Source organism: Gossypium hirsutum, chromosome A09 (assembly GCF_007990345.1).
Source record: "Gossypium hirsutum isolate 1008001.06 chromosome A09, Gossypium_hirsutum_v2.1, whole genome shotgun sequence".
NCBI classification, from domain to species: domain Eukaryota; kingdom Viridiplantae; phylum Streptophyta; class Magnoliopsida; order Malvales; family Malvaceae; genus Gossypium; species Gossypium hirsutum.
In genome coordinates this window covers 61,309,452-61,335,028 of record NC_053432.1, presented here as the reverse complement: position 1 = coordinate 61,335,028, position 25,577 = coordinate 61,309,452, and the positions used below count along the sequence as shown (strand labels likewise).

General features: G+C 33.9%; 2 protein-coding genes across 13 annotated transcripts; both read right to left on the bottom strand.

Annotated features, from left to right (window-relative positions):
• Positions 1–3,654: 3,654 nt before the first annotated feature.
• On the bottom strand, positions 3,655–5,779 carry LOC107889034 (F-box/kelch-repeat protein At1g30090). 2 transcript variants are annotated; one of them, XM_016813328.2, is made up of 2 exons: positions 5,625–5,779; positions 3,655–5,117 (listed from the first exon to the last, which is right to left on the bottom strand). In XM_016813328.2, the coding sequence occupies exons 1-2, from the start codon at positions 5,672–5,674 to the stop codon at positions 3,893–3,895; spliced, it is 1,275 nt and encodes a 424-aa protein (XP_016668817.1). In that variant the 5' UTR covers positions 5,675–5,779; the 3' UTR covers positions 3,655–3,892. The 2 variants fall into 2 exon arrangements, with proteins under 2 accessions (XP_016668817.1, XP_040932249.1); XM_041076315.1 differs by having other exon boundaries at positions 3,655–5,311; positions 5,625–5,776.
• Positions 5,780–8,510: 2,731 nt separating this feature from the next.
• Positions 8,511–12,773, bottom strand: LOC107889035 (uncharacterized). 11 transcript variants are annotated; one of them, XM_041076310.1, is made up of 6 exons: positions 12,531–12,753; positions 11,074–11,143; positions 10,213–10,355; positions 9,499–10,059; positions 9,072–9,138; positions 8,511–8,963 (listed from the first exon to the last, which is right to left on the bottom strand). In XM_041076310.1, the coding sequence occupies exons 3-6, from the start codon at positions 10,279–10,281 to the stop codon at positions 8,689–8,691; spliced, it is 972 nt and encodes a 323-aa protein (XP_040932244.1). In that variant the 5' UTR covers positions 10,282–10,355; positions 11,074–11,143; positions 12,531–12,753; the 3' UTR covers positions 8,511–8,688. The 11 variants fall into 11 exon arrangements, with proteins under 11 accessions (XP_040932244.1, XP_040932240.1, XP_040932246.1 ...); XM_041076306.1 differs by having other exon boundaries at positions 9,072–10,059; positions 12,528–12,773; XM_041076312.1 differs by having other exon boundaries at positions 9,499–10,295; positions 12,531–12,759.
• Positions 12,774–25,577: the final 12,804 nt, after the last annotated feature.

The window sequence follows — 25,577 nt, the reverse complement described above, 5'->3', positions numbered from 1 at the left end:
TTTTACTCAATTCTACCATGCCATTCTCACTCATATGCCCTAGGCGCATATGCCAAAGTTTAGTAATATCATCATCTGACAAGGAAGAGGAAACGACAGCTGCATCACCAGTAACAGTAGAACCCTGCAAAACATATAACTTAGAAATTTTTCTTCGCCCTTTCATCACAACAAGGGAACCTTTGGAAATCTTTAAAATCCCATTTTCAGCTGTATATCTGTACCCTTTTGAATCAAGAGTACTCAACGAAATTAAATTTCTCTTCAATTCTAAAACATGTCGTACCTCACTAAGTGTTCCGACAACTCCATCAAACATCTTAACTTTAACTGTTCCAACACCTGCGATTTTTCACGAAGCATTATTTCCCATCAAAACAACACCTTCAGACACTATTTCGTAAGTTGTAAACCAATCCCGATTGGGACTCATGTGGAAGGTGCAGCCTGAATCAAGTATCCATTCCTCGCTTACTTTAGAATCATTGATAGAAGCAACTAGAAGTTCACTATCGCTGTAATCTTCTACAACATCAGCTTCACCGGAATGTACTGGTTGTTTTCCCTTTTGATTCGCAGCCTCCCTTTTAATCTTATTTTGTAGCTTATAGCACTTAGATTTAATGTGCCCTTTCTTCTTGCAGAAGTTACAAGTTTTACCTCTGTTTGAAGGCTTCGATCTACCTTTAGATTTACCACGAGGATTTCGTTCCTGTGTCCTACCACGATCATCATCAGCATTCCAATCTTGTCTCCCACGAACAATGAAACCCTCTCCTTGAGAGTCGAGTTTAACCACAAGATGTTTCATCTTATCATACGAGGTTAAAGAATCATAAACCTCATTAACTGTGAGAGACTCGCGGCTATATAAAATCGTATCTCTAAAGGTTGAATAAGACGGGGGCAACGAACAAAATAGAATCAACCCTAGATCTTCCTTATCATACTGAACCTCCATGGCCTCCAAGTTTGCAAGAATTTCTTTAAACACTGTTAAGTGTTCGCGTACAGACGCACCTTCCTCTAAACGATGAGCATAAAGACGCTGCTTCATATGCAACTTGCTTGTTAGAGTTTTCGACATACATATTTGTTCTAACCTCTTCCATAATGCAGTGGCAGTCTTCTCTTTCATCACATCCTGCAAAATTTCGTTCGACAAATGCAAATGTAATTGTGTTAACGCCTTTCGATCCTTACGCTTCTTCTCTTCATCTGTTAATGTCGAAGGCATATTATCTATCCCTAGCAGGGCATCCTCCAAATCCATTTGTGCAAGAATTGCTTGCATCTTAATTTGCCACAACGCAAATCTGGTGTTGCGATCCAACAGCAGAATTTCATACTTCAAAGACGCTATTACTGTGATCGAGATGAATAACCCGAAAGCTCTGATACCAATTTGTGAAAAATAAAATAAAATAAAAATAAAGAACACACAAATTTTACGTGGAAACCCTTTCGGGAAAAAACCACGGGCAGAGGAGAAGAAAATTCACTATGTCGAAAAATTTGAATTCAATACAAAAGGAATAGACTATGTCTATTTATAGGCTTGTAAAGTCATATTCTAGTAGGATTGAAACACCTTATCCTAATTAATATAAAATAGATGAAGTTTAATAAGGTTTAAAAACCTTATTCTAAAATAAAATAAAAGAGTTCAATATGGATTTTACTTTTATTTTATTTTCCATCGTATTTTATTTAAATAAGAATTTGGGTCACTTAATTCTAACATATATAATTAATATTATAATGATTTTAAAGATTAAACTATGCTTATTTAAATTTCCACTATTTTTATTTTTGGTCTAATAAAAAACAACATTAAATTTTTGTAAGTTGCCATTAGAAACTCTTTTACTGAATTATAAAATGTTGATCACTTTGTTGTATATCATTAATTAATTTTACATATTAATTTTTTTAATTTATATTGATTATGTACTAAATTTTTGTACTGAATTATAAAACCTTATAAATTTTGTACTAAATTTTAAACAAATAAATATAATATATTTTAATTATTTCACATAATTAATCCATGCAGAGTAAATAAAAAGATGACATATATAGATGATTATTTTTATTTGTACAGTATATATACTAAATCCGAAAATAACACTATTACTGCTACAACAATTAAGAGAATATAATTTCGAATACATATAAACATATTTTAATAACTTCCCTCTATTAAAGGATAAAAATAAACATTATATAAAAAATTCCGATCAAACGTAAATTTATGAAAAAAAAAGCGTTACTTTTGAACCAACTTTGTTACTTTAGATAGCCGGTGTGGTGCTCACTAATTAATGTTTGTTCTATTATGACTATTTTTTTAAACATCGTGTCCTAAATTATTTAAAGAAAAACTTTTCTGAGTAGCTAATCACATATTAATACATAATATAAACTTTAATTTAATACAATTACACGCGTAAAATTTAAATTATGATTAATCTGTATAAATAAAAACTTTAATTTTAATTCAATTATATACATTTAAAAAATGACTACATATATTTATTTTTATGTAAAATAATATTAATTAGATAATATTGTAAGTGATTTGTAAAAATTAAATCAAATTAAAATTTTATGTATAAAATCATACAAAATTAAAATTTATGTATGACATTATACATTGAGTCAAATTTCATATATAGTTCTGATATTTATATCATTCGAACAATTTATCCAAGACAAAGAACGCAAGTAACTTAACTCTTGAACAAGTCTAGACGATGCCATGAAATTTTTTTTTATTAAGAAATAAAAATGAAGTCTTGAAAAGCTGAAACATATTGTACTTCCTAAAGAGAGAACGCAAAATCAAACATTGAAGATGACATCATTAGCTAAAGCAACCAGAAACCCTGAACACGAAAATGAAAGAAAAAGGAAAATGAAGTCTTAGAAAACCCAGAAGGAATATTTGGATTACAATTGATAACTTGTTTTCAAAGAAAAAAAGGATTCTCATTTCCCTGTGAGTATAACAAAATAAACTCTATCATCTCTTATTGTTTTTAAATTAATGATCATCAAAATCCCAATAATATCTCCAAATTGTTCTCTCAAATCCAATTACACAATTTCCCAAATACATCAACAAATATAAACAACAGTTCCTAAATTCAAATAGTTCATGTAAGGGTAAATATACATTTTGGTACTTGAACTTGGTTTCAAAGTTCAAATTGGTACCTAAAGTTTCTTTTATCCAATTAGATACCTAAACTTCTTTTGGTCTAATTAAGTACTTGAACCTGGCGTTTTGTTTCAAATTAGTGCCTAACTTGGTTTCATAGTTCAAATTGGTTCAAATAAGTCATTTATCATAACTACTAATTTGGATCAAAAAGCCAAATTCAAGTACCAATTTGAACCAAGAAATCAAGTTCAAGTGCCTAATTGGACCAAAAAAAAAAACCTAGGTATCAATTTGAACCTTGAAGCCAAGTTCAGATACCAAAATGTAAATTTACCCTTCGTGTAAGAATACTTCTAAATACATTAAAAAAGCTTAAAACCTACACTCACCCGAGTCTGAGTCCAAATAATATAGATATTCAGTAAAGAAAGGACCATCATCCTCTCTGCTCATCAACCAAGCCAGCAAATGTCTGAAATAACATGGTCTAAGTCTATAATTTTCCTTTTCTGCCTAGTTCTTTAGTGTGATTCTATTATATTATAGACAATATTTCTTACAGGACAAGATCGGAAAACATATCGATCTAGCAATTAGTGCCGAGACAACCAAAGAGCACAAAAAAGTATGGATGATGCATAATAAACACACAGTCATTCCAACTCTACAGACTTTGTAATCTTTGTATAATTACAATTTATTGAACAACATATGATACTTGAGGAGCTAAGCAAAAAGAACCTGAGAACTCGAGGGTGTCAAGTCTGATAAACGATCTGGGGCGTCAATAACAAGCCACCGAACTCTGAAGCTCCACTTCTTCTCTGAGTTGCTTGTTTGGTTCAGGCTCGAGATATAGCCCACAGCAACGTGAAGGTTCCGACCAACGACATATATTTTATTATCGCATGCATTGACAGCAAAAGGTTTGCGTATCTGCTCCGGTAATGGGGGACCTTCGATTGTTTCCCAAGAATCACTGTCGGGATCATAAACCTTAAGCTTCATTCTTTCAAGCTCAGAAACAACAAACAAGTGACCATAGACCACTACACTTGACCCGGTCCAGCCTTCTCTCAAACCGACAGCCATACTTTCCCAATTATTAGTTCTTGGATCGTAAACCTGACCCCTCGGAGAGACGAAAAATGGCCACAACCAGCCTTCAGTCACAAGAAGTTTTCCATTGAGAACTGCAGAATCATAAGATGCCATATTTGTCCCCATGCTTGCAATTGAGTGCCAATTCCCCTTTTTGGGATCTAAAACCTCGGCTAAGTCAAGCTCAAAAAGATCTCCACTGTTTCCCCCAGCAACATATATCATACCATTAATCACTTCACTAGCAAAAAACGATCTAGCAGTATTCATCTTATTCATCACAGTCCAACGGTTTTTATGAATTTCATACTTCAACACCATGTCAAGGGGGCAATCCACATCAGAGACCATACCCCCACAAACAAATAGAGAACCCTCATGAGGAATCGAAACACACCTAAAACCATGGGGACAAACTTTGTCTTTGCATGGCATCGCTGGGATGGTATGCCATGAGAAGTGAGTAAGGTCGAGAACTTGCCATTGGATTTTCCCTGTGCATTTGTGGAAGGCGAACACAAAGAGCCAAGGGTCTTTGAAACAGAGTTCCTTCCTTCGAGTGAAAAATCGCTCTTTATTACCAAGCAGAAGATGCCATCGCTTGCAGACAACTCTACAAGCTCCATGGTTCTCAACTGGAAGCCGGAGAAGACAATTAAGAGCCACATCATCAGGAAGGCCCGGGATAAGTGGTTCTCCTTGAAGAGACAACTCAAACTCTAATGAAGGATTCAACAATGAAGACTGAATCACGGCTAATCTAAATTTGGGGGATAATGTCATCTGAGAATCCCCTAACTTATGAACGGGCGCCTTTTGGGACGAAAAGCGAACCCTTTGCATCTTTCTCCTGGAAACAACAACGATCTAAAACCCTTGAAAAGACTACCCAAAGAACCTTGTTTAATCTTCAAATTTCCAACTATCCTTACTTAAGATTTCAACAACATAAACTATCCTTTGTTCTTCCACAATCACAGCAAAACCCTAAAAATTTTATCATAATTCACACATCCCCTTCCTAAATGATCCAAAATCAAATTCCTATGCATCAAAAGCAACAATTTCAACTCTTTTTCTCTTTATATACACTCACCTATCAAGATACCAGCAATCACTTTAAATATTCCACAACTTGAATAAACCCCCCCCCAAAAAAAATATTAACCTTTCTTCATATACAATAACAAAACCAAAAACCCAGTAATCTAATTCATAGAAAATGAAGCAATTAAGGGTCTGAAGAGATTGATAATACAGAAAAGTAGACTAAACAGAGAAAATATTTCACCCTAAATAACTTCAAAATAAACCCATAAATCACAAAGAAAAATGAAAAGATATGAAAAAAACTTACAAAATAAGGGATTTTCCTTGAACAGTTTCCATTAAAGATGGTGAGCTCATTTTATGGGATTTAAAGCTGGTTTTCTGCAATGACTACTTTGCAGTATTACACCTTAATATCAAAGGTATTCGATTTTTATATTAAAAAAAAAAAAGAAACAAAGGGTTGATGATAATGATTCTGTTTCTGGTCTAAAAGGCTAAATTGAAATCCACGCGCTAAGTAATTTCCAATTGGTTAAAATTTGTCACAAGCGCCGATACAGTCTTCGTTTAGTTCATGTACTTTTATTTTGAGCAAATTACATCTACTGTTCTTAAACTATTAATAAATTTATATTTTAGTTACTCAATTTCAATAAGTTATAAATGATCATTAAATTATTCGAAAGTTTTCATTTAAGTCACTAAATTATTCAAAAGTTTTTATTTAAGTCATTGAACTGTTAAGTTTTTCTTAAAAAAATGTTCGCCTAATGAGCTTTAAGAAACAATTCGACAATCAATGTAATGGATCAATACCCATCGTTGAGTAGAAGAACATACCTTAAATCTAAGTCAATCTGACAACTAATTCGAAGATCGAAGAATAAAGTTATTTGAATTTTGATTCGTAAATTCGTAACGTTTAGAATTGTTTCATTAAAAAAAAGAATTGTAAAAGAAAAGGAAAAAAGAACTTTCAATTGGTGCAGGTAGTGCGAACAAAGAATGCCATACAACAACGATTTTAACAATTTGCTGACTTAAATGAAAACTTTCGAATAGTTTAGTAGTCATTTTGTAACTTTTTAAAGTTGAGTGATCGAAACGTAAATTTACTCATAATTTAGTGACCAAAACATAAACATACTAATAGTTTAGTGACATTGGCTGTAGTTTATCCTTTTATTTTTTTAGGAATTCAATCCCTCTACTTTTCATATTTCAAAATTCAGATCTAACTATTAATATTGTTAAAACTATTCTGTTAAATTCTAGTTCATTGCAACATTATTTTTTAGTTACATTGTTATCAAGTGAATTTTATTTCAAAATGTCACACTAACAAATTTTAAAATGTTAAAAAAATTAGACCTAAATTTTGAAATCCGAAAAGTAAAGGCTAACTTCTTGAAAATAAAAATATAGGTACTAAATTCTAAATTTATGAAGAGTACAAAGCTCTAAGACATATTTTAGTGTTTTCAATTTCTAACAGGGGTCAAGAAAAGTATAGGTAAACTACACCTAAGGTCACTAAAACTATTAGTAAGTTTACATTTTGATCACTCAACTTCAAAAAGCTATAAAATAGTAACTGAACTATTTGAAAGTTTTCATTTAGGTCATTTGGACTACTAAGTTTTTTTGTTCTTTTTTTTAAAAGGTCCAGCTAACAGGCTCCAAGTAGCAATTCTTATGGTGGATCAGTTCCATCGACAAGTAGAAGTATATATCTTAAATCCAAGTCGAACTAACGGTTAGTGTCGGATATTGGAGTAGAAAGTTATGTGGATTTTGGTTCAAACATTCATAACGTTGAAAAATTATATAAAAAAATTAAACTGTAGAAATGGAGAGTTTTCGATTGGTGCAAGCGATCGAACAAAGAAGACCATACAACAACAAATTTAACATCCCGATGACTTAAATGAAAACTGTCGAATAGTTTAATGACTATTTTGTAACTTTTTGAAATTGAGTGACCAAAATGTAAACTTATAGTTTAGTGACCTTGGATGCAATTTACCTTTTTATTTTTAGAAATTTAGTTACTCTACTTTTCAAATTTCAAGATTCAAGTTCAAATGTTAACACTATTAAAATTATTTTGTTAAATTCAAGTTCATTACAATGCCATATTTTAATTACATTGCTACCAAATGAATGTTTTTTTTACTTCAAAATATCACATCAATAAATATTACAAAAAGTTTAACAGTAAAAAGACTAAATTCTTAAAAATAAAAATATAAAAACTAAATTTTAAATCTATAAAAAGTACAGGGACTAATGATAAATTTTAACCTTTTCAGTTTGCAACAGGCGTCAAGAAAAGTATAAGCTATAGGTTTGTCGTACACGCGCTTTTACTGCGGGTGTTGGAATTCAGAACTATAATAAATATTTCTTTTGCCCATGCAATTGTTAAAAATAACCCGATTGCCAAACGCGTGGATTAGGCTAAATAATAATAATATGGTTGGCAATCTTTTCTTCAGCCTTAAGCTACAATGTAGATTTGTTTACGGATCGAGTTATTTGTTTAATTTGTTTACGGATCGAGTTATTTATTTAATTCGTGAAATATTTAAAATTGAAATCGGCTTTAAATCCTATGGCAATGTGCTATTAAAGATGAGTTTTTGTTGGAATGAATGAAAATGTCACTATCGTAAAGAGAAATTATAAATCTTGTATCGGTTATACATTAAAATTCAATTTGATATAATAGTAATAAAACCCTCTTTGCAATACCAAATTCAAAATTCCGATCAACTGAAAAAAGACAATGACAAAACAGATGCTGAGGTAAATCCTTCACTAGATGGCACCAAATGATATTTTGTATTACATTTGGAGCAAAAGCATAGTAAGCTGACGAAAATCGGTTTTTGTGGTCCAATGAAGCCGAGTTGAAAGACCATCGGTCAATGAATAAAAGTTACTCTAGAGATAACAGGTTAATCTTTTTCCAGAGCTCACATCACATTGAACATTTCTATCTAATATCTTCCAAGCACATAGAACAGTTACCATATTCCGATATGAAAGGATAAGTCGGTAACCATAGGTGATAATGCTAAAAGTTAAACATCTATTGTTGCATCTACGTTCGGAGCTAAGTCCGGAAAGGGTTTCCGGTTCTGATAGTTTCCCCTCTCTCATGTCTATATGATTCTAGAAAAAGCAATTGTAAAAACAAGTTCCAACTTAACAAGAAAAATGTATACAGTTCGATGATGCATAATACCATTACATATAAGCGGCTTTTTCTTTTCTTTTTTTTGGGGGGTGGGGTGGGGAGGATACGAGACTACTTTATTTTATACTACTATTGCTTCTTTATCATAGGGAGAAAACACACAAGCCTAGAGATGGAGAGACAAATCCATATCTACCGGATCTTCCTCCTCGGCACTGGAACTAGCTTCGGATGAAGAACTTGGAACAACAACATCCACGAAGAGTTGAAGCTCTTTTTTAGGACGATTCTCCTGTTCCACATGTTCGTTGGGAGCAATCCTGGGCCTTCTTGATGCATTTGAAGTCTCAGCATTCCTGGATCTGTCAGCTTCACGGGACCTCTTACCCAAACTTCTCCTCTCAGATCGACCAACATTAGCTGAAACCGCGCTTGGGGGACCTGGAGAAAGGCACAAACAGCAATAGGTTCATTGAAGACAGACAACCGAGATGACTCGAAACCAAGGCCGGGGGTTAGTTATAGCAAAGGTAGGATTTCGAAGCTTACCAGCATTTTGAGCTTGAACGTTTGGCAAGGCGTTTCCGAAGGATGGTGACAGAGTAACCTGGCTAATCTGAAATTCATTGGTATTAAACTGACGAACTCCATTTGAACCCAAAAATAAAGAAGAATCTACAAGAAAACCAGGGGCTACAACACTACCGCACAAAGCAAATGCAGCAGAAGGCATGGCTGCGATCATGCCAACTGGAACAAATGCTCTCAAAGCCAAAATGTTATGGTAATAAGCTGCACAAGAACTGCAGACATACGGGAAGTCCACATTGCTGCCAACAGGAGCAAATGCTCGCGGAGCAAGACTGTTATGGTGATAAGTTGCACCATAACTGTAGCCATAGGAGAAGTCAGGAGACAAGATAACCGGAATTAGAGGAACTCCGGAATAGCCGCCAATGAACTGGCTCCTACTTACCTGGTTCGTTTCATTCAAGTAGATCATCCAAGAGAAGTCACATGCCAGGTGTGCTGCAGGGAGCAGAGTCAGGCTGTTAAAAGCAGTAGAGTTCAGTTGGTTGTTCGGTAGGGATGCAGGAGAGTTCCCACTATTGTTCACGGAACTAATACTGAACTGGGTTGGGCTGTTAAAACTGGAAGAGGAGTTTAGTTGGCTGTTCGGTAGGGATGCAGGAGGGTTCCCAGAATTGTTCACAGAATTAGAAGAGATTGCACTCAGGCTGTTAAAACTGGCAAAGGAGTTCAGTTCGCTGTTTGGTAGGGATGCAGGAGGATTCCCAGTATTGTTCACAGAACTACGGGAACGACCAGGGTAATTCGGGGCCCTCAAAATCCTACCATCTTGATGAATCCTAAGGTGGCCACCTAAAGCTCGGTGGCTGCTAAAAACTTTGTTGCAATAGAAGCATGTTTTAGTACCTAAATGCTCCTCGGAATCGTCTCTAGGCAAAAGGAAATTCATGGTAGCAACTAGAAAGCTATAGGAAAAATTTTGTGATGTTGAAGAATGGTCCCGTTTCTAACTCCATTTTATAACGTTTTCACAGCGAAGAGATGCCATAGAAGTTTACACCAATTAATGTAAATAAGAGTTTGCAATAAAAGCCATTTAAGACATCCAATCAAAGAAAGAAAAAATGGGGAGAAAAAAAAAGTTGACATAGGAAAGAACCTTGTTGAAACAGCTTTCAAGCAGCCTTGTCCACAATAACCCATGTTTCGGAAAGTCATAAATGGCCATGCAGGGAATCAAATCTGGCAAAACAAATGCGACCACGTAGAGCGGCACCAACTATCAAAAAGTTATGAAACAATCTGGCACAAGAGATTTTCAGTTTCAGTTAAGGGGTAGTTCTGGAACATGCAAAAACATAAAAGAAAGCCCAATGCATTCAAGGCCTGCTCTCAATGTCATATCTACGTTCCATGAACATAATATCATGTCAAATACATGCTTGTCTTCTGATTTTCCTAAAGAAAATGAACAGCAGCCAGTCAATCAATCCATAACAAGCTTAACAATCAACTCCTTAATGCCAAGTTTCATAAGTAAATTTTATGTTTATCCAATGTTCTCGTATCAAAATTAACGTTCCTATTTCTCAAATTGCAGCGGAAAGAAGGTTTTCTCACAGACATCGACAAATTTTCGATAAATAAGTAGAAAGAGTATAGAGGATGTTTTACTCAAAAGTGTAAAATACATATTTATGTTAAGACATTAATAGAACTAAAGATATTATAATCCACATTGGACTATACATAACTAAACCACTTCAAACTTAAACAGAAGCTGTAAGTAACTATGTTTTATTCGTACTCGGAAAACATCTTATAGAGAAAATCACCATAGCCCAATCCAGCTATTCACTAGTCCTTCATAACTATAATCATATTCCACTAAAACAGTAGTTGATATCTTACTAATATGGATCAGTTATAAAATGATAGGAAAAAACATGAGGAAACTGCAAAACAAAAAGAGGGATTTGGTTCGGAATGAATGATAAGAATGTATAAACAATATACTTACCACAATAAGGATGGCCAAGGCAATAAAAGTCCCACTAAAAGAGGAACCAACAATTGTTCATAGCCGATACCTATCGAATATTGAAATCACACATAGCCAAAGAAAAAAGGCAAGTTTTAGAACTTCAGACAACAAAATACCAGCACTTAGTCAAAAACCGAAAAGTAATTGAAATGATACTTGTATTGTTATACAATGGCACCAATTGATAGATCAGAAATAAACCAATAGCTTATTACCAGACAAAAATATGCAGAAAGACGTTCAGTAACTTGAACACCTCAAAATATTATATTTCATTGTTCAACTTCATTCACTTTCACAATCAAATAAATGGGAAAGATGTAAATTTTTTTCCTATGTTCTTCCGACTATTCGTTTTTCTTTTTAAGTAACCCTATCCAACACATTTTCGAAGGAGATATGATCCTCTAACAAAGAGCACCTACCGGTAGATCATAAATAAATGAATAGCTTATTACCAGCCATTAAATATTCAGAAAGAATTCAATAACTTCAACACCTTAATAGATCATATCCCATTGTTCCTTTACTTTCACAATCAAATAAATGGGAAGATGTAACTTTTTTCCTCTGTTGTTTCGACTATTCATTTTTCTTTTTAAGTATCCCTATCCAACACATTTCCAAAGGAGATAAGATCCTCTAACAAAGGGCACCTATCGGTAGATCATAAATAAATAAAAAAATTATTACCAAACATCAAATATCCAGAAAGACATTCAGTAACTTCAACGCCTTAACAGATCATATCCTATTGTTCATTAACTTTCACAATCAAATAAATGAGAAGATATAAATATTTTTCCTATGTTGTTCGGACTATTCATTTTTTTTCTTTTTAAGTACCCTTATACAACACATTTTCAAAGGAGATATGATCCTCTAACAACCTTCCACATACACGAAAAGAACATAAATGCATCAGCCAAGAATATCTATTTGTGACACTTAGACTCAAATACGCGAAGAGAACATAAATGTATCAACCATTTATACCTATAGGCGACACGCACACACTCAAATAAGCAAAAAGAACATAGATGTATCAACTCCATATATCTATAGGCGACACTCACACTCAAATCCGAGTAACATAGATTTTCATTTTCCTTAGCTAATTAGGAATTATTGGTCATTGTTTAATAAGGGCAAATTTAATTTCATTAAAGCTTCAATAAATAAGATGACTTTGCATCCAACATAACCTAATAAGCCTAATATTATATATATGTCATAATGAAGAACAAAGCAAACTCAACCATTTCGTTTTTTTTTTCACTTTCCGAGAAACAACAGATTAATTTTCCATGAACAGAAATTTTAAAGAAAATTAAATTCTAAAAAAAAAATCCCAATAATCTCAGGTCAATCAAAAAAGGTAAAGAAAATAACCATTAAAACCATGGAAACATCGAAACAAATTTCCTTACCACCTGAAAATTCTTGAAGAAACGGCATGCCTAGTTGTACAGAGCTGTTGAGTACCGGATGAAATTAATGGGTTTCGAGCAAAATAATGCCCTATTTCATCTACATTTTCTCTGAGAATTGTTAACCATGGCGGTTGAGAGTAAGGGATAGAAATTGGCTCTCATTCAAAAAAGAAAAGAAAAGAAATATTCTCATACCTCTCTCTATTCTTCCAAATTTAAAATTTAGTCCAAAAGAATTTCAAAATTCAGTTCTAACTATTATCACTAGAATTTAGTTTATGTATTTTTTTATTTTAAAATATTACACCAATAAATTTAACCAAAAAATTAATGGTTTTAACGGTTGAAGTTAAATTTTAAAATCTAAAAAAAGCATCAACTAAATTCTAAAAAATAAAAGTAAAAAATTAAATTTTAAATTAAAAAAGAATACGAGAACTTATAACATATTTAAAAAAATTAAAAGGTTGACCTTGACTTTACGGCCAACCCAAATTAAATCCAAGTTTGGATCTTAAATTTTGCAGGCCGAACCCATATTCAGAACGGTTGAGGCTTAGAAGAACATACTAATTGAGAGGTCCTTCTATTATAGGGACCTAATCAAATTAGTCCAATATTACTAAATAGATTAATTTAATCAATTTACTTTTAAAAAGAATCAATTAAGATCAAATTGGAATAGATTTAATATTTTCTATTTAAAAAATATCATTTACTATTTAATAAAGTTAATGTTTTTAAAGTGTTTATGGTTCTATAAATGAAATATTTTGTTAGGAATTGAATTTCAATTGAAAAAATAATAATTTTCAAGATATATTTTATATAGTAAATGTTACCTTTGTTACAATTTGGACTTATTTGATTCTTTTTAATAGTATAATGACTAATTTGATCAAATTCTTATAATACAAGAACTACCCATGTACTTTTAACATATTTTCCTTCTTATTAGCAAATATAAAGGTGTTAATTTTCCGGTGTTTAATTTAAAGTTTAGAGTTGATTTGATAAAATTAATTACTAATATTATTAAGTTTTAATTTTTATGATTTTGTTAATAAAATAATTTCAGTGCTAATTGTGACTTTATCTAATTTGTTAAATATAGTTTGATAGTTGTGATTTTTTCCAAGTTTTAGGGTTGATTTGATCAAAGTTATTATTATTATTCATCAAATTAACTCTAAAACTTGAATTAAACAATAAAAAGTTAACACAATTACCTTCAAGTACTAAAAATATATAACTTTTACCAAATACAAGTACCACATTAAACAACAAAAAACACGAGTACCACATAAAAAAGTGTCAAACTTAAATACTTAATAATGCATTAAACTTTTATTATTGTTATTACTAGATTGTGGCACACTTACAAATTGTGAGTGAAAAAAGTTTACATATCACATATATTTATTATAAAATTATATGGAAATTAAATGTGGCGAAGTTGTTCAAATCCTAGTGTAAATGCCCAAATTTGACCAGGCCTTAATAAATAACAAAGTTATAAGCCCAAATAATAAAAATACAAGCCCAAAATACAAAGAAAACCCTAGGCGGCTCGTTGGCCCAAAATTAAACTGAGTTTTAGTAAAAACTGAAACCCTAACCAACCCCCTGTGCCGCTCCATGTGCCTCCGCAACGGCACGCCGCCCGAAGTCTGCCGCCTTGCACCAAAATGGAAAAGGAGCCTCTTCTTTCCCCTCTGTTGACCAAGAGTCGAACTTGCAAAAAAGGAGAAAACAGCAACAAAGATAGAAGAGCAGCAGAAACAATGAAAGAAAAAAAGAAAATATATGTCGTAAATCGACTATAAAAGCCACCACCATCAATGTAATATTTTTCACACTCGAAAAGCAATAAAAAAACAGAAAACAAAAATTGCAAAAGGTGATTTGCTTCATTTTTATCTATTATTTATTTTTTTATTTTTCAAAAAAAGAGGCATAAAACATAAAATAAATATCAAAACTTACCAAATCATTTCGGACCCTACCGCTACGAGTGGAGGAGGACACGATCCCCGATGATGGACGGCTTTCTTCGGTGAGATGACAGAGAAACCGAAGGGATTCCTTCAAATTTCACTATTTTTGATTGAGTTTTAAGGGAAACCGCCCCCAGATCTGGGTTCTAGGAGCCAAAACATTCAAAATAGGAGTCTTTAGTGTTTTCCGACAACTGGAGATGGCGGACCCCTTTGCCTAGAGAGAAACAAAGAGAATGAACTTTTTTTTTTCTAATGCATGGAACAAATGATTCTCTTTTCTCAAAACTTTTGCTTAAATAGCCTAGTGAAACGATGTCGTCTCACTCAGCTCCCCTAACGCCCAAAACAACGTCGTTTTGAGGGGCCGACCCGAGATCTAACCCAAGACACCCAAGATTTGCTTGTTTTTGGACTAAGGGTCTATTTACCCTTGTAATCCTTCCTCTTTTTGGACGATTTACAATATAGTTTTTTTTTCTTTTTAAATTTTTACCCGTTATTTTTATTTTTATTTTATTTTGGTCCCTATGGAATGGTGCGTTTAAAGAGTTTGGGATAATTTCATATTTAGTCATTATTTCTTTTCGCGCGCTTCATTTTAATCCCTTATTCTATTTTATTAATTATTTTTTAATTATTTACAATTCATCCCCCTAATTTCATTCTGATTTCGATTTAATCCTTAGTGCATTTAAATCCAACCTTTCTACAAATTGTTTTATTTTATTTTATTCATTTATTTATTACTTCTTTATTTACCTTTTTTCTTAAAAATCAAATTGTTTATACCTTTTTTATTTGTGCATTTGTTATTTATTGTCGTTATTATTCTATTTTATTTTATTTTTTTTTGTCTTGTGCACTTGTTATTTTATTATTTTATTATTATCTTTAATATTTTCATGTCACGTTTATTTATCTTTTTAAATATGCATTTCCTGTTTTCATCTTTATTTTAAGTTACTTTATCGTTTTAAATATTACATTTATTATAATTCAAAAAAGAATTTTTTTAAAAGTAAGGCAATGTTCCGTATTTGGAGATTCAAGAAGTCGTGCCCTAACTTACGGGGTTTCGACTTTCTCATTGAGCCTAGATGACCGAATATCTTTTTAAAATTAAAATACGTGAGATTTAATATAAAAAATAAAAGGCAAACTTATTCTCAAGAATTTGAGACGTCGTGTCCTAACTTACGGGATATGACCTTTTATTACCTCGAGATAAGAAAGCCTTTTACATACGTTTTGATATGTTTAAGGGATATTACTAAAAATATATACATTAATACAAAGAGGGATCGTGTTTTTAATTCTTTTCAAAATTTCAATTTTTGACACTAAAGACATCAAGTAATCAATTATGTACCAATTTTGGGCGTAACGAGGGTGCTAACACTTCCTCGTGCGTAACCGACTCTCGAACCCGTTTTCTAAACTTTGTAGACCAAAAATCATTGTTTAAAATCAAATATTTTATTAAAACGATCAAATTATAAGGTAATCTGATCACACCTCATAAAAAAGATTGGTGGCGAGTCTATTTTCGTATTTTAAAATAAAAAGTTGACTTCAAAAAAGGTTCCAACAGCTTGGTGACTCCACTGGAGAAAAAATAAGAGTCAAGCCACGAGTTGATTACTTATCTTTTTGTTGAAAATTGATAATTTGGTCTAAATTTACGATCCTTTCGTTGCATTTCATTTTTATGGTCTGTATCATTTTGATATTTTTGCTTTATTGGTTCGAGTCTTTGGATATATTTTCATATATTACATTACATAATTGGTCGATTATACCCTTTTAAGTGGGAGTGAGAAACTATTCCTTCGTGAGGTCTTCACCTCCATATAAGATAATGGATATCTTTCGGGATACATCTGTACCTATGTCTTCGTGAGATTTTTATCTCCGTATAACCATAGGGAAATGTATCCCTTTGAATTGAATTCGGTCAGTATGAGCCTATAATGGGTGAGGATCGAGGAATCTGTCGATTCAGGTACCCTTACTTTAGAACTGAACCGCATATAATGAGCCCTAAAAGCTTACCCTAGGTAGAACCACACCAAACCCTAGTGGACACTCGAATAGGAGCTCTATTTATTATTTCTTGTTTGCTTTAAATTCTAGTTTGGTATGAAATGTACTGACTTGTTTTGTTTTATTTTGATTGTGATTGCATGGTATTTTCATCATAAAAAAGGTGTTGATTCACGTTCAGTAACTAAATAGATAGCTTGCCATGGAGAATGGATTTCTTGATAAAGTGGAAGATAATACGACTGTCCGAATATGGTCTAAGAAAATGCAATTAGAGAATGGTGATAGTCTGATAGAAGGGTACGTGTCAGAATTGTGAGATTTCACTCCCATCAGTGTGACTCAGAACAATCTCCAAGTTGAAATAAACATGGGACCAATAGGAAAACGAAACCAAACAATTATTCTACTGTAACTATGGTGATCTACCCTATTTACTCGATGTCAATGTGGATAAACACTTGTTTCGAGCTCTCTCCCAGTATTGAAATCTCGCCTACAGTTGCTTTACTTTTGGGAAGGTAGATTTGATACCTATCGTGGAAGAGTACACGACCTTGCTTCGTTGCCCAAAGATTCGAGCCAACAAGGTTTATTCCAGAGCCGCCAATGTCCTAACTTTCTTAAAAAAGCTAATTAGTATCACGGGGATGAGTGAGCAATGGGTTGCAACCCGGATCAAGCAAAAATGAAATAGTAAATGCATCCATTGGAAAAGTTTGCGGGATTTGATCTTGGCACATCTAGACACAAAGAAAAGAGTCGACGTCTTCGCTTTGAGCATTTACAAGTTGGTTATTTTCCCCAAAGCATTAGGACATATAGATGAGGCAGTTTCAAATTTGTTTGACCGGCTTGATAAAAGGGTCACGCCCGTCTCGAAAATCTTGGCCAAAACTTTGAGATCTTTGAATGCATGCCGAAGAGCGGGTGAAGGAAGATTTATCGGGTGTGAGTAACATGGTTCCATAGCCACTTCTAGAAGATAGAAAAGGTCTCTTATCGAGTATTCTCTGAAAACTATTCTCCATTGAAAGAATTAGTGGCTACACCGAGGTGAGTCGATATTTCGAAAGAAAAATAGATGGGGATTCTCCAGAATCTCTAAGACGAAGACGTTGAATGAAGGGTTCCTTGGATGATCTCTGATGAGATTTTGTGCCAGTGTGGAGACTTCGACTAGGTCTCTCTACATGGGATATGGAGAGCTATTAGATATGCTCCTCTACTTGTGTTGAGGCAGTATAGATCAAGGCAGTTCATACTAGCAGTGCAAGGGTTGACTCAGTGTGAGTTTTAGTAAAAGGGAAATAATTACAAGAAAAAGGTTTGAGAAATATCTAACGCTTAGAACCAAACCCGCAGAATGAAAAGATTTGCTGCAAGTCCCTTGATGACACCCAAATATGATTGGTGGTGAGGTAAAAGAGTCAATGACAACATCCCTGTGCCAAGTCAAGAAGGCACTCGACCAATAGAGGAACACCTACAAATGATCCCGGAGCTAGAGATCATAAAGTAGGATTTTGAAAAAAAAATTCGGGGCTAGGAAAGAAGATAGAACAATTGGAGGAGGAAAAGATACAATTGAGATTAGATGTTGACATCCAAAAGTTAGAAGCCAAGAAATTGAGAAAAGGAAATAACAAAGCCGAGAAAGACTTAGACAGTCTAAAAACGGATTATACAAAGCTGTGCTTATTGATGAGGATTGTCGGGTTGGGAATAACATCAGGATAATGGCGGCAAGAAATTAAGGAAGAAAATAGTAGAGTCGATTAGTGGGAAAAAAAATTTCAAGATGCTCGAGTTCGAGAAAATGCTCTAGAAAGATACTTATTGGAAAGCCAAAATGAAAAGGTAGGATTAAGAGCTCGGGTAGCAAAATTAGAGAGGTTGTTACACCAATATTATAGTCGTAATTCCGCGATTGAGTTGAGAGTAAGCCTAAACAAGATTGAAAAGTTGAAAAGAAAGATAAGAGAGCTCGAAGTCGCATTGCAAAATTGTGAACTTCGAGTTGAGTTTCTTGAAACAAACAATGAACACTGAAAAGAGCAACTCCAACGCCCTCAAGGTCAGATTAGGGATAGAGATTACATCATGGGTGAAGCTGTGACTCAAGTACGGGAAGTAGCTGACCATCTGCATACCCTAGCAGTTCAAGCCGACATGCTGAGCTTAAAATACAAATCAAAATCAGATTGCGGTCGAGAATTAGCTTGGCTTCTTAGGAAAGTTAAGGCTTTGAGTATTAGGGCAAAGTCGTATATGTAATCTGTTTTATGTAAAGAAATTTGTTTTCTAGTAAAGTTGTTCGAATACAATTGAATCATAATCAATGCCTCCTTTTGCATTCTTTTCATTCATCTGCATTACATTTCATCATATGTATTAAGTTTCATAAAAAGACCCTAATTAATCAAAATTATGACAGTTACCTTGGAAACCAACAAGAGTCTACCAACTGAATATTGTTACGGTACTCGTGGCAAAACCAAAATAATGGATTAAAGATTAGAAAGACTAGAACAAATTCAGAAGGACATGTAAGATCAGTTGCAAGTGTAGCTGCAAGAGTAGTTAGCGAAAGTATAGCAGGACATGAGGGATCAAATACAAGAATCCCAAAGACGTATGTTAAGCCAATTGACGCAGTTGCTAGCTGGATGACTTGAAAAAAAGGAAGAGCACTGTGGTCAACTCAGGGGATGATAATGAATACCCTGTCTATCCCTCAGGTTTTTCCCCGATAAATGTCTAGGATCAACTATATGCATATCCATGAAGGGTACCCCTCACCATCAGACCTCAACAGTATCAAGCTGGTACCTCAACCCCGATGAACTACCCAACAGGTCTAGGTTCCAATCTTGGGGATAATCCAACTAATCCCGTTGTTCCGGATCTAGACGAAATGGCAGAAATAGATAAAGCAAGGGTAGAACTATCAAGACAACTAGAAGATCGGTGCAGATGGTTGGAAGAAAAATTCAAAACAATGGAGAATGCTGATTACCATTGCAAGATTGATGCTAAGGATTTGAGTTTGGTCCCAAATCTAGTACTCCCACCAAAATTCAAGACTCCAGAGTTTGAAAAGTATAATGGGACTAATTATCCTGAAGCCCATACCACGATGTCCTATTGAAAGATGACAAGATATGTCAATAATGACTAATTATTAATCCACTGCTTCCAGGATAGTCTGATCGGGTCAGTTGCCAAGTGTACAACTATTTGAGTTGTGCCAAAATCAACTCATAGAAAGACTTGGCACGGGCTTTCATGAAGCAATACAACCATGTAACAGACATGACACCTGACAGAATTACATTGCAGAATATGGAAAAGAAGCAAAGTGAAAGCTTCAGGCAGTATGCCCAAAGATGGAGAGAGGTGGCAACGCAAGTCCAGCTATCTCTTCTAGAGAAAGAAACAACAATACTTTTCATCAATACTTTAAAAGCCTCGTTTATTAACCAAATGTTGGGAAGTGCTACCAAGAGCTTCTCAGATATAGTAATGTCTGGTGAAATGATTGAAAAAGCAGTGAGGAGTGGAAAGATAGATGTGGGGGAAAACGCCAAAAGATCAGCCCCAAGGAAGAAGGAACATGAAGTGAATAACACGAGCTTATATGATAAATGATATTCCAAACCAGTCATCGTAGGCCAGCCAAGAGCCATAACTACCAACCATCAGGGCCCCCTAAGGTAAGAATCTAACTCAAGGCCGAACACAGAAATACTCCAGTTTACACATATCCCGATGACATATAAGGAGTTGTATCAGAGTTTGTTTGATGTACATGTGGTATCCTCATTCTACTTGAAACCAATGCAACCTCCGTTCCCAAAATGGTATGATGCGAACGCTTAATGCGAGTATCATGCGGGAATAACGGGACACTCAATTGAGAACTGCACTGCATTTAAAAAGTTGATAGAAAGGTTCATTAAGATGGGAATTGTAAAGTTTGACGACCCATCAGGACCTAATGTGGCAAGAAATCTGTTACCCAGTCATTCTGATAAAGGGGTAAATACGAAAATTGAGAGTAGAGGTAAGAGAACCAAAATCGATGTGACAGAAATAAAAATTGTACTGAGATGGGTTTGGATAAAGATGGTAGAGGGAGGATTAATTGTGCAAGATTTAGATGAGAGATTCAGAGGGGTGAGGAACTACTGTGAGTTCCATAATGAAGAGGTTCATGAGATCCAATAGTGCATTGAGTTCAGGACACTGATGTAAAATCTAATGGACAATAAAGAAATTAAATTTTATGAAGATGTCAAGGGCTTGGAAGGAAGAGAGTATATGCTTTAGAGGAAGGATCGATGGAGAAAGTCTACAAGGTCAATCACCCGATAGTGGTTATTTCATGACCAAGAAACAATGAAGTTGAAGTACAAATGGCACCAAGAGTCATGATTCAGAAACCCGCAGCTTTTCCCTACAAGGACAGTAAAAGGGTTCTATGGAATTATGACTGCAACGTGACGATCCCATGAGAAGAGAACCCGGTTAGCGCTTCAGAAGAGGGCTAAGACGTAGGTTTCTACATGCGCAGTGGAAGGTATTATGATCCATCAAATGCAAGAGTTGAGCTCGTAAAAGGAAAAGCCTTGGCGGTTGAACAAAAGAAAGAAAAGACGGCCAGACTTGAATCACTTATTAATGAGCTGGTAACTAAAAAAGAGGCTAAAGAATTCTTGAAATTCTTAAAGCATAACGAGTATAGTGTTGTAGAATAGCTACAAAAACAACCAGCTCGCATATCAGTGTTAGTTTTACTCTTAAGCTTGGAGACACATGTAGTGTGTTGATGAAAGTGTTAAATGAAACTTATGTCGCTAATGATATTTCTATAAACAAGCTAGATCATTTGATTAATAATATAGGCACCGATAATTTCATCTTCTTTAATGACGATGAAATATCACCAGGGGGCATGGGATCTACAAAAGGTTTGCACATCACTATCCGCTACAAATGATATACATTTCTAGGGGTGTTAATTGATAATGGATCTGCACTGAATGTCTTGCCTTTATCCACACTGAATAGGTTGCCTATGGATAGCTATCATATGAAGACGTGCCAAAACATAGTGAGAGCATTCGATGGTTCAGAAAGGAGGGTGATGAGAAGGATTGAGATACCACTTTTGATTGGTCCAAACATCTATGAGGTGGATTTCTTGGTAATGGACATCAAGCCTTCTTATAATTACTTGTTGGGAAGGCCTTGGATTCACTCTGCTAGGGTTGTGCCGTCATTACTACACCAAAAGCTAAAGTTGGTAACAAAGGGTCGACTGGTAATAATAAATACGGAAGAAGACATTATTGCATTCGTAACCAGTGACGCATCATACATATGGGCAGACAATGAAGCGATAGAATACTTTTTTTAGTCTTTTGAATTTGTGAATACAACTTTCATTGTTGAAGGAAACAAAATCTTGATGCCCAAAATATCCAAAACTATGAGGATAGGCCTACAGCTGACAGTTGAGAAATGAGCCTTACCTGGAAGAAAACTCGAGAAATACCTCCAAGAGAGGGTCGAGACACCCATGCTAATGGACAAGTAAGACCGCTTTAGCTTAGGGTACAAGCCAGATGTGAGGCAAAAAAAGTGAGAGTTAGAGAAGAAACAAGAAATGAGAAGAGCACAACTAAGTGGGGAAGAGGTCAAGTGGGAACCGATGACCTTTCCCCATATATCGAGAACTTTCGTGTCAGAAGGAACTATTCATCCTGAACGGAAGATGTCAAGAAAATAAACCACAGAAGAAATGTTGGGAAATTTAAACATCAACACCAAATCCGAAGAAAGAATTGGGGGAGAAAATTTATCAGGCATCTGCCCCTATGTACCTAGAAATGTTCTGAACAATTAGACTGCGGAAGAGATTCCTGTAGTTTTTGTACAAGCCGTTTAGCCCGGGCCCAAATAACTCCTAAGGCCCAAATAATCTTCAAACCCTAAACTGACCTAACTAGCCTAAATTTAGGGTTTCAGAATCTGAAACCCTAAATCACCTAATCCAACCGCCTCCCATCACGTTGCTAGTGCAAGTGGCACCTGCCTCCACTGCCGTTCGCTTGCAGCATTAAAAGAGGAAAAGACAGTGTGCAGAAATAAAAAAAAACACATTTGTAAAAAGGGCTGTATAAACCACAGAGAGATCGGGTATATGGGGTCTTTTTTTTCTTTCTTGATTTTTCATTTCTTTCAAAATATAAAGAAGATTAACATCAAAGGGTTTAGTGATACAAACACGAACTTGCAGCAAAGAATACTAAAGACCGATCTAAATGTCTATTTACTTTTTTTTATTTTACTTTTTTGCTTTTTTCGAATATTATTGGCATAGATCATTTCTGTCTTATTGAAAACAACATACATATATTAAATAAATACATAAATTTAAAAAAAAAAAGAGAAAAAAATCACCTCTAGGCGATTTCACGGTGGCCGACACGGCGAACGACACGACGGCGACCAGCCTGCTCCTCGCCGGATTCTGGGTTGGCAGAGAGAAAAGGGGGAAGGGATTTTGGTTTTTTTTAGTGAAACGGGAAAATGAAGATTTTTGCCCAAAATTTTGACTTTTATAATGGCCTTATACGACGCCGTTTTAAGGATGGGTTCCAAAGGCCAAAACGACGTCGTTTTGACCTTCGACCCGAAACCCAACCTACTCCACAGAAGGATCCGCGTGTTTTTGCTATTTGGGACAATTGCGTATGCGGTCCTTCCGCAATTTTTTTGGTTTTAATCAGGTCTTTTCATGTCTTTAAATTTAGCCTTGTAATTTTAATTTTGTTTTAATTTAGTCCTCTGACCGTTTGAAGGAGGGACATTTGAACGGCGTCGTTTAGAAAGGCTGGATTATTTACTCCTTTAGGCCCTCCTAGTTACTCGCGTGTTCAAATCAGTCCCCTCCTCCTTTATTTATTCTAAAATTCGCCTCTAAAATTCCGTTTTCAACCCAATTTCGTCCTTTTTTTTACTCTTTTCTCATTATTCTAATTTAATTTTAATATTATTCATAATATTATATTTTATTACTGTTACATTTTTATTTATTAACATCTCATTTTTATTTAATACTTACATATAAATGTTATAAAGCATTATTAATAGCTTAATATTATTGTTTATTAATGCATTTGTATGTCACATATGTATTCTTTCAATATATATACATTATTTTCCATATTACGCATATATGTATATCAATATTATATTATGTATATTCCTCCTTTTCCAAAATACTATGTACGCATATATATTTTTATACATTATGTGTACATTTTCTAATACATATATATATTATGTACATACTTTTAATCTTATCATGTATTATTATACTCATTATTTCCACTATTATTCTTATTAACATATTAACATCATCTTTTACTATATTATTATTCCCCTTTTTTTACATATATTATTATTGTTAGTAACATGCATTATTATTATCAACTTACTATTAATTTCACGTTTATTATTATTACTATATTATCATTGTTATTATTATTTTCCATTATTATTAATACTAATATTAATTTTCCTATTATTACTATTATTAGTATCATAGGTATTATATTATTATTATCGTTATTATTATTATTATGGTCTTTTATATTATCCTTTTATCACTATTTTTATTATCAATATTATTAATATTATCGTTTTCATTATCATTGCCATTTTTATTTTGCTATGTTTTATATTTATTTATTTATTTATTTATTTATTTATTTGCTTATTTCATTTTCCCCTATGCATTTGCTTTATATTTTATTAGCCTTGTTTTTATTTCATCTTTTTGCTCATACTATTGTATTTGACACTATCGCACCTATCATTATATTATTATACGTGTTAATACCATAATTTGTTTTTATATTTTATTATAAATCACATCATGTTTTTTTATTCGATACCTTAAAATAAGTCTTTCATAAAAGTGATATTTTGTATTTGGTAATTCGAGACGATCGTGCCCTAACTTACTGGGTTTTGATTCTTCTTTTTACTTAAATAACGGAATATTCTTTAAAAAAAATCACAATATGAGTTTTAAAAAACGCTTATTTTCGGAGAAACGAGCTGTTGTGCCCTAACTTACCGGGTATGACATTTTGTCACCTCGAAATAAGAATTTGTTTTAAAATAAAGGCAATATTCGGTGTTCGAAAATTCGAGAAAACGTGCCCTAACTTACTGGGTTTCGATTTTCTTCGTTCACTCTAACTAACCGAATATCCTTTTAAAAGTTAAAATAAATTAATTTTAAATAAAAGACAAGCTCAGTCTCAAAGTTCGAGATGTCGTGTCCTAACTTACTAGGCGTGATATTTTATTACTTCGAGACAAGAGAGTCCTTAACATCCGATTTAATTTATTCAATCATTTTTAAATCAGCATTAATACAAAGAGGGATCGTATTTTAAATTCTTTCAAGTTTTCAAAATTTCCACATTAAGACATTAATTAATCAACTAGGTACCAATTTTTGGGCGTATCGAGGGTGCTAATCCTTCCTCGTGCGTAATCGACTCCCGAACTCCTTTTCTGATCTTTGTAGATCAAAAATCATCGTTTTAGTAAATCTTAACTTTTATTAAAATGATTAATTTGAGGTGACCCGATCACACCTCATTAAAAAGGATTGGTGGCGACTCCTCTATTTGTTTTCATTTTCAAAACCCAAATCGATTTCCATTTCAAAAAAATGGTTATGACAGCTTGGCGACTCCATTGGGGAGAAAATAAGAGAGTCAAGCCACAAGTTGATTAACTTTTGTCCTCTTTATCGAAAATTGAAAATTTGGTTTTGAAATACGATCCTTTCATTGCATTTCATCAGTTATTTTTGTGGTTTATGATATAATACCTGCTGCGTTGGTTTGAGTCTTTAAATAGTTTTGCATATTGCATTGCATGACCACTGTGGTCACACCCTTTTTAGTGGAAGCGA

Bases quoted from the DNA above. Each gene is read 5' to 3' on its own strand.
- LOC107889034 (XM_016813328.2), bottom strand. From the start codon at position 5,674: ATGAGCTCACCATCTTTAATGGAAACTGTTCAAGGAAAATCCCTTATT. The intron at 5,118-5,624 runs GTAAGTTTTTTT...TGTTGTTTCCAG, and splicing joins CAAGGAAAATCCCTTATTTT to GAGAAAGATGCAAAGGGTTC.
- LOC107889035 (XM_041076306.1), bottom strand. From the start codon at position 10,281: ATGGCCATTTATGACTTTCCGAAACATGGGTTATTGTGGACAAGGCTG. The intron at 10,060-10,212 runs GTTCTTTCCTAT...AAATGGAGTTAG, and splicing joins TTGAAAGCTGTTTCAACAAG to AAACGGGACCATTCTTCAAC. The intron at 8,964-9,071 runs GTAAGCTTCGAA...GCCTTTCTCCAG, and splicing joins CGTTCAAGCTCAAAATGCTG to GTCCCCCAAGCGCGGTTTCA.